We start from the raw sequence: 9,806 nt of genomic DNA, 5'->3' as shown, positions 1-9,806 counted from the left end.
GGATGTGCATGCTGGGTACGTTCTTGTTTCCATAACCCACTGAACGCTGACATGGATTACTGGATCTTTAACTTGTGTATTTGATCTTCTGTGTACATATATAGACAAAATGGGGTGCACATATGTTGACCTGGGAGATCGGAAAAATCTCCACCCTGAACCCACCAGGTGTGATAGGGATCAAACTTGGGTGAGAGTCCATTGCTTTAACCATTTGACCACCACACCAGTGGGACATTTTGGTTTCTATACTTTGTAATGATGAATGATGATGGAGGTGATAAAGATGCTGCTGTGGGGTCCAATTACACTTGGGACAAATTGACAAGGCTGTGCTCTCATAGTATACCCAGGCGTCAACCAGGCTGAGAGATGTAAACCCCTGCAGTGTTTGTCAAACAAATTGACAAGGCTGTGCTCTCATAGTATACCCAGGCGTCAACCAGGCTGAGAGATGTAAACCCCTGCAGTGTTTGTCAAACAAATTGACAAGGCTGTGCTCTCATAGTATACCCAGGCGTCAACCAGGCTGAGAGATGTAAACCCCTGCAGTGTTTGTCAAACAAATTGACAAGGCTGTGCTCTCATAGTATACCCAGGCGTCAACCAGGCTGAGAGATGTAAACCCCTGCAGTGTCTGTCAAACAAATTGACAAGGCTGTGCTCTCATAGTATACCCAGGCGTCAACCAGGCTGAGAGATGTAAACCCCTGCAGTGTTTGTCAAACAAATTGACAAGGCTGTGCTCTCATAGTATACCCAGGCGTCAACCAGGCTGAGAGATGTAAACCCCTGCAGTGTTTGTCAAACAAATTGAGCAACACTTCCAAAGATGCATCCGCAAAGTGGATGACATTTGGCTGAGTGGTCTCAGTCTTCCCATTTGAGCCCCTAGCACATTCAGCTGTGTAGGTAGCAGCCAGCCATGGGCCTAAAATATCCACCTCTGATTGGGATCAAACCCATGTCTTTCCAGTTGTCAGTCTGTGACGCTAACCACTTCACCATAGCTGCTAGTTTTTTGTTTGTTTGATTAGTTGGTTGTTTTCCCAGTTGGTTGTTTTCTTCTTCTTTTTTTCATTTTATTTTGGGGGCTGTGTCTCAGTTGTATTGCTTATTGTGTCGCCTCAACTGATGGAACACTGTTACATTGCACAGACATCCAGCCATTTTTAGACATCTTTGGTTATTGAACACACCAAAAAAAACCCCACAAAAAATAGCAGAATCGTTCATTTATACCATAGGCTTTTAGGATTTTTGACTCACTTGTGTAAACAAAGTAAGTCTATGTTATAACCCGGTGTTCGATTGTGTGTGTGTATGTCTGTATGTCTGTGTGTCCTTGGTAAACTTTAACATTTACATTTTCTCCGGAAATACTTTGTCTGCCAATACCAAATTTGGCTTAAACATAGTATGAAAACAAATCTTCACAGTCATACCAATAACAGGTTTCTAGTCTCCCAAATTAAGCCATATTTCCAAAAGATTAACGGTTTATTTTGTTGAGATTCATTCTGAAATCCGAAAATTCTAAAAACCGCTTCCCACTGAATTACTGGAAGGTAGGTTGTGTTTGAAGACGACATGACCTCATTTTTCTTGTTCGCAATTAAGAGGAAAGAAATACAACTTCTGGACAGAACACATACAGTGATACTAACTACACCATCAACGTGTTTACTGCATATAAATATTCTAAAGTGGATACTGAATAAACTGGAATGAACATAAAAGAAAAATTAAATTGAGTGTTTCTTTCAGCCCATTGTAGACTGGTCCGCGCAGATCTAGAGGTCTACCTTGTGTTGCGATGTGCTTGAAGCGATAGCAACGTCTCCTTTACCACCAAAATAAAAGAACAATCAAGATATAATAAAACACACAAAAAACATGATTTAAACGGTGTTATTACGTCCACTACAATCACATCTATTTATCCCACGAAGAAGAAAACAACATTGCTTTAAATATTAAATTTTGTCAAATGATGTCAAATGCATTGCAGCAGTGGGGATTAGTCTGCTTGCTTCGGAACTGAACATGTGTGGCTCGATCCTGCTCACATGCCTTTCGGTTTTTTTTTCTCCCAAGTTTATTTTATATGAAATTCTGATATTTGATACAGAGCACTTTTCAAAGATTTTTTAAATCTTTTTTTTTTCCTCCTCATGATTCCTTTACTGGATAAAGCGCGAAGCACAAGTGAGTCTTGAAGGTTTTGCCTCATGTTTTTGCATTTTTTTTGTAAGAATTATTGTTTCTCTTCCATTGTGATACCCCCTGAATTACTTTCATGCACTGATAACTGGAACTACTTCCAGTTTCAGATTATCAACAGTTGCTAAGTCAGCGTCAGACTGCTTCATTTTCAAACATATTTCCAGTGTTTATATAAGTTATTTGTTTGATTGTGTTTTTAAGAGCAGTAGTGTGTTGGTTCTGTTGGTTTAGCTCTGCCTGCTTCTTACTGGTGTTGTACCTGTTTTGCCAACTGCGTTGGTTTGGTTTGTCTGTCATGCCAGGACCATGGATATGGGTATTTCCCTATTACAGGGTTAAAAATAGTTAAGGACAAGCAGGCACGTTTTTATTTTTTTAATTTATTTATTTTTTTTATAAGATGTTTAGAAAAAAAATGACATTAAATTATGCAGGCTGCATATGGTCAGTCACTAACCCTTCACTGAATACACTGACAGCTGTTTCAGGCACATGGGCACCATGAACAGCGTGAAAAATGTTTTGAAAAATCAGTGTTTCAGCCAAACATTGACAGTTATTGAGTGGTTTATGAATGATTGCTGTGTTCTTATGTTTTTTTTTTTTTTATATATTGTGCAAAATAGAAGTGCACTTCCTGTGGTTATGAATGGTGCTCATTACATTGGTGGCATACACCACTGTTTACAGGAAATTAGGGGGGAATTTAGCGGCATATTTGTATTTGTATTTGTATTTCTTTTTATCACAACAGATTTCTCTGTGTGAAATTCGGGCTGCTCTCCCCAGGGAGAGCGCGTCGCTACACTACAGCGCCACCCATTTTTTTGTATTTTTTCTTGCGTGCAGTTTTATTTGTTTTTCCTGTCGCAGTGGATTTTTCTACAGAATTTTGCCAGGAACAACCCTTTTGTTGCCATGGGTTCTTTTATGTGCGCTGAGTGCATGCTGCACACGGGACCTCGGTTTATCGTCTCATCCGAAAGACTAGCGTCCAGACCACCACTCAAGGTCTAGTGGAGGGGGAGAAAATATCGGCGGCTGAACCGTGATTCGAACCAGCGCGCTCAGATTCTCTCGCTTCCTAGGCGGACGCGTTACATCCAGGCCATCACTCCACTGGCTCCACTCTAGGCATACCACCATGCCCCCAGGTAGAACACTGTGCAAGGACCAAGTAGTGGTCCTTAACTTTTTGTGAACCCTGTATATAGACTTCCCTATCAGCATTTGGGTGGTTTAAAAAAAAAGAAGAAGTTTTTTTCCCTTTTATTTTGCTTTGTTTTGACATTTAGACATTCTTTGCTTCAGCAGCCTTTGGACCACAGCTGTAAGGTTTTAGTTACTGCAAAATTCAGTCATTCCTTCCCGTGCAGGAGTTTGCGGCGAACGACAACGAGAAGCAGATGCTGCAGGAGTACAGGAAGAGCTTCCAGACCGGCTCCATCCCCGCCCACAAAGATGGTTCCCGCTTCTGGATCCGCAACAAGGGACCGATTGTGGAAACGTAAGGCCCTGCCTGCTCTCTCTAATTGTCTGTCTCCCTGTCTCATTTTCTCTCAGTGAGGATCTGGGTTGCCCATAGTGGAAACGTAAGGCACTGCCTGCTCTCTCTGATTGTCGGTCTCCCTGTCTTATTTTCTCTCAGTGAGGATCTGGGTTGCCCATAGTGGAAACGTAAGGCACTGCCTGCTCTCTCTGATTGTCGGTCTCCCTGTCTCATTTTCTCTCAGTGAGGATCTGGGTTGCCCATAGTGGAAACGTAAGGCCCTGCCTGCTCTCTCTGATTGTCGGTCTCCCTGTCTCATTTTCTCTCAGTGAGGGTGTGGGTTTGAATACCAGTCTTGCCCTTTATCCCAAGTTTGTGAGGAAAATCAAACTGAACATCTAGTCATTGGGTCAAGATGATAAACCCAGATCCCATGAGCAGTACATGCTTAGTGCACTGATAAATAAACCATGGCAACATAATTGTTGTCCTTTGGCAAATTTTTGTAGAAGAAATCCACAATGATAGGTACATAAACATACATGCATACACTCAGGGCCTGACTAGAGCGTTGGGATATGCTGCTGGTCAGGCATCTGCCTAGCAGATGTGGTGTAGTATATATGGATTTGTCTGAACACAGTGATGCCTCCTTGAAATACTGAAACTGAAACTTAGTCTGTTCTACATTTTTTGAATTGATTTTTTTATTTTATGTACTTTCTTTTCCAGGTACATTGGATTTATTGAGTCGTACAGAGACCCAAGTGGAATGCGTGGAGAGTTCGAAGGTGAGACATACTATTGGAATTTTTCAGGATCTTGGTTTTCTTATTAGTTTTGTGTTACCCGTATCAACTCTGTGTTTTAATGTGCATGAGAGAAAGAGGGAGAGTGAGATAACTTAATTATTTTCTAATTTATTTACTTCTGTGGGAAAGATTTACAAAAACCAATTATACTATCATATTTACCAAGTTTCTTTTACCCATCAGATGAGTGGTTAAAGTATGGATTTTCAATCGGAGGGTCCTGGGTTCAAATCTTGGTTACGGCACCTGGTAGGTAAAGGATAGAGATTTTTCCGATCTCCCAGGTCAGCATATGTGCAGACCTACTAGTGCCTGAACCCCCTTTGTGTGAATATGCATGTTAAAGATCCTGTAATCCATGTCAACATTTGGTGGATTATTGAAACAAGAACATACATGCACACCCCTGAAAATGGAGTACGGCTGCCTGCTTGGTGAGATAAATAGAAAAAAACGTTCATACACAAAAAAATTTTAACATATCTGTATAAGTGTGTCTGTGTGCATGACCGAAACCTGAATGACACGGGAAACAAATGATGATTGCCCAGTTGCAGCTGTCAGTTGGCTCTACCCAGGTAGGCAGCCTGTTGTGCAAATGACTCAATGTTTTGTAAAACGCTTACAGCTTGGTCTCTGACAGAGGATGATAGTCAGTCATGTCAGACTATGACCATCAGAACAGCAGAGGAAGCATCTGCTGTCTGGACTATTTGGGCTAAATTTGATAATAGTGGAGAGTGTCTTGCCCAAGTTACACCCCTTCTCTCTTGGCAGTGGATAGACGCTATATAAGTATCCATATCATCATCATCATCATCAACAACATCATCATTGTTGTGACATCCTGTATCTCTGTGTGGTAATGGTGCAGGGTTTGTGGCGGTGGTCAACAAAGCGATGAGCGCCAAGTTCCAGAGGCTGGTGGATGGGGCAGAGCACCTCCTGGCTCACCTCCCCTGGCCCAGAGAGTACGAGAAGGACAAGTTCCTGCGCCCGGACTTCACCTCCCTCGACGTCCTGGCTTTTGGGGGATCTGGAATCCCTGCCGGCATAAACATTCCCAACTGTTAGTGGCTTGGAGATTATGCTGTCATTAGCTTAGAGATGATTGATAACTCTTCATGGCTTTAAAGTTATTCTGTAGTGGTTTGGAAATTATACTGTCAGTGGTTTGGGGATTATAACTGTTAGTGGCTTGAAGATAACACTGTCAGCAGTTTTGAGATTATACTGTTAGTGATTTGGAGATTATACTGTTAGTGATTTGGAGATGATACTGTTAGTGATTTGGAGATGATACCTTTAGTGGTTTGTAGATTAAGTGCTAGTGGCTTGGAGATTATGTGTTAGCGGTTTGGAGATTATAACTGGTAGTGGCATGGAGATGATACTTAAGTGATTTGGAGATTACTCTGTTAGTTGTTTTAGTGGTTTGGAGATAATACTGTTAGCAGTGTTGAGATTATTTTGTTATTAGCTTGGTGATTATACTATTGGCGGTTTTGAGATTATAGCTGTAAGTGGCTTAGTAATTATACTGTTAGCAGTTTGGAGAGAGAGACAGAGAAGATGAGCTGTTTGTGATGTTTTTTTTTTTTTGTTTTTTTTTTTTTACTGCGGCAGACGATGACATTCGCCAGAACGAAGGCTTCAAGAATGTGTCACTGGGCAACGTGTTGACGGCAGGCTACAAGGACAACAAAATCACTTTCCTTTATGAAGAAGACAAGGTCAGTTCCCAGGCACTGGTTCTTTTGATTCTGGGTTCCTGAAGAAAACATTCCACAACTCAGAATCAAAAACTGATGGTGATTTTTTTATGATAGATTCAGACCGTGTTGCTCAGCATATCTGGTGCAGGAAAGTTTCAGGCTGCTCAGGCAGTGAGTGAACTGAATTCACAGCTTCATTAGTATTGCATGGTTAAGGCTGGGCCTTCTAGTCTTGATCTTGACAGCTTCTTTGACTCTGTGGAGTCGCAGTTAAATGGTCTAAGTAAGTTTTGCTGTGACAGGCTATTTTGATTATATTTGAAAAGTTCAACATGTGTTCACGCAATGACAAAGACCCAAAAATTATGTCTCACTAGAAAGTTTACTATCTCTTCTTCTAACATTTTAAAACAGTTTTCTTATTTCATGCTGCTAAATGTTTAAAAAAAATATTTTAAAGTATGTCATTGAATTCTGAAAAACAGAAAAATAGGTATACTGTTTTCACCAGGCATGTAATATCCATCGGCAAATCCACTCAGAAGAATGAGATGATTTTTTCACACAGTAAAGTTCCCTGATTCTCATGAATCACTTTGAAGTCATCTGTTGCACAACAAACTCTTAAAAAAAAGAGAAGAAAAGATCACAACACTGGGAAAACAGAAAACGTAAAATCCTAAAAATACATCACTTGAAAAAAGAAGAAAAAACCCCTGTCTACACATAATCACTATTTGGTGTAGTCCTTGGCTGTCTGAAACAGTTCAAAACATGGAACTGCACAGAGGGTCACTTTGCACTGTTTGCACATGATTGTTGTTGATTTTTTTTGGGGGGGTTCACCTCTTGGATTGACGCTCCTTGTGCATTTTGTCTGGCGTAACACACCTTGCACCCTTTCTGCGTTTTCCTGGTCTGCTGCTCCTTGGTGGATGGAATGTCAGCAGGCCAGTGACTGCCAGGCTTCAGTCTCCCCATGTCTGTTCCTGTGTATGGATGGGCAGCGCCAGAGGTAGATAGTTGTGGGTCATCTGCAGGTGCTGGTTCAGCTGCAAAGTCCTTCATCACAGACTTCACAAAAGCATCCAGCTGGATTGTTGTACAGGATGTGACTCGTATCATGGACAGAGTCAGCAGATGAGAGGCCAGTTTTTTCCACCACTTCACTGTTTTGTGGTGCAGGGAGAGATAGGAGATCATGTGGTCAGACTTGTCGACGCCTGCCATGTTGCGGATGTAATCCACCACACAAACAGGCTTCTCATTCATCTCTGCCCTGGACCGCACTGGCTACATGGTTGGGAGGTGCTTTGTTGAAAGCATGAAGACATGTTTGTCCTTCCAGCGCAGAAAAATGGTCTGGTTCTTGTGGCGGCAGTCGACATCGCCTTTTGCCATGTGCTGCTGTGCCAGGTTTTGGGGGAGGCCGACTCTGTGGGAACGTACTGTGCCAACAACCTGGGTGTTTTCAGCACTCGGGGTTTCTGCCAGGAGTGGGTTGCAGTAATAGTAGTCCACATAGAGCGTGTGGCCAAGGTTGTTCAGTGGCTCCAGCAGACACATGCAGATGCCAAAAGGTGTATTGCTGACACCAGGGCTGTGGCACATTACCTCCAGGTTGACAACATAGCCACAAGAGGACTCACAAAGCTCATAGAGCTTGAGTCCCCAATTGACTGGCTTGTTCTGTGTGTAGACAGGAAAGATATGCCCACACAGTACACAGACACATCCATTGCACAGACTCGCCCGCACACAATACAGTAAGTGTACACACACAGAATGATGATTTTGCATTTATCTATACAAATTTTTCATTTAGAATTATAAGAACCATTATTTACACAAGAAATAGATTAGCAACAATATCAAATTGTAAACACTACTCACCTCCAGCACATGATCAGAGAAGGGATGAATCTTGTACAATGGATCTTGTCCATCTTGCCCTCTTGGAATGAAGTTGTTATTCAAGTGGAAGAAGGCAAGAATTGAGTGAAAAAGCTCGTGCTTCAGCAGGCGTGAGGCAAACCCAGTGTGTAGAAAAGGATCATTCGACCAGTAGTCAGTAATTTTAGGGTTTTTTTTTTTTTGTCAGTCCCTTGTGTATGAGTATGGAAACAAAACATGTCATCTTAGCTATTGTCACTGCCTTCCAAGTTCTAACAAGAGAGGCAAGGCCTTCAAGACTCATTTGTGATACACTTAAAAAAAAATCCAAGCTTTTTATGTATTGAGTATAATTTCAAAATGTAATGTTTAAGATGAGAAAGATCAGTTTAAAGCAAATTAAGTCCCCTTGCATTAATTACAGAGTAATTTCCCTTTTTTACTGTCTGCACCAAAACGTTTGCAGATATATAAAAATTCCATGCTTAGCAAAAGAAGTTCCTGTTTGAACAAAAAATGATAATAATGACTGCTCTTGTTGTTGGGTCAGAATATCAGATCAAAGTGCCAAGTTTAGAGAATACAAAAAATATAAATATAAGAGTAAATGCAGTTTGCATATAATTAGGCTTCATTTATTATTTTTTTGTGCCCATCCCAGAGGTGCAATATTGTTTTAAACAAGATGACTGGAAAGAACTGAATTTTTCCTATTTTCATGCCTAATTTGGTGTCAACTGACAAAGTATTTGCAGAGAAAATGTCAATGTTAAAGTTTACCACGGACACACACACACACACACACACACACACAACTGAACTCCGGGTTAAAACATAGACTCACTTTGTTGACACAAGTGAGTCAAAAATGGATTGTGGTGACAGTTGTCCTGTTGCTTGTTTTCGAGCACATGTCTCCCTGGCATTGTGGTTGGTTTGTCTTGAACAGTTTGATGTGGTCTTGGTCAACAGTCTTTCAGTTTCAGTTTCACTTTCTCAAGGAGGCGTCACTGCGTTCGGACAAATCCATACACGCTACACCACATCTGTTGAGCAGATGCCTGACCAGCAGCATAACCCAACGCGCTTAGTCAGGCCTTGAGTGCATGCTTACATATTTGTGTACCTATGAAAGTGGATTTCATTTTACGTAATTTCGCCAGAGGACAACACTCTCGTTGCCATGGGTTCTTTTTCAGTGCGCCAAGTGCGTGCTGCACACGGGACCTCGGTTTATCGTCTCATCCGAAAGACTAGACGCTCAGTTTGATTTTCCAGTCAAACTTGGGAGAAAGGGCGAGAGCGGGATTCGAACCCACACCCTCACGGACTCTCTGTATTGGCAGCTGAGCGTCTTAACCATTCTGCCACCTCAACAGTCAGTCGGTAGAAGTCAATAGGAGTGGGTGTGTCTGGAAAGTCAGCTGGTAGTGATAGTCCTGTGGTCCCAGTGAAAGGTGCAGCCAGCGGGAAGTCTGTCAGGTCTTTTACCCACTCATACATGTACTCTTGTTCCTCATCGTCAATGTCTACAGTCATCAGGTCATCTTGTCTTGCAGTATGGCTGTCACTTGTGTCACTGTCGATTTCTGTCTCGGCGTCGTAGGGGTCAGTCAACAAACTTGCGTGGTCACTTTCAGAATCATTGTCTGTCACAAACTGCATGTCGTC

At 41.8% G+C, this 9,806-nt stretch overlaps 1 protein-coding gene across 2 annotated transcripts in view; it reads left to right on the top strand.

The window, feature by feature from the left end:
* The window catches only part of LOC143296716 (dipeptidyl peptidase 3-like), a 46,477-nt gene that overhangs the window by 18,610 nt on the left and 18,061 nt on the right, over positions 1–9,806 (top strand). For both annotated transcript variants that reach the window (XM_076608771.1, XM_076608772.1), the window contains exons 9-12: positions 3,603–3,733; positions 4,448–4,506; positions 5,402–5,596; positions 6,154–6,260. In XM_076608771.1, the coding sequence (XP_076464886.1) occupies positions 3,603–3,733; positions 4,448–4,506; positions 5,402–5,596; positions 6,154–6,260 (492 nt within the window). The remainder of the gene's footprint in view (positions 1–3,602; positions 3,734–4,447; positions 4,507–5,401; positions 5,597–6,153; positions 6,261–9,806) is intronic.

The sequence above is a fragment of the Babylonia areolata genome, chromosome 21 (genome assembly GCF_041734735.1).
Source record: "Babylonia areolata isolate BAREFJ2019XMU chromosome 21, ASM4173473v1, whole genome shotgun sequence".
Classification (NCBI taxonomy): Eukaryota; Metazoa; Mollusca; class Gastropoda; order Neogastropoda; family Buccinidae; genus Babylonia; species Babylonia areolata.
This window is presented reverse-complemented; position numbering and strand designations above follow the sequence as displayed.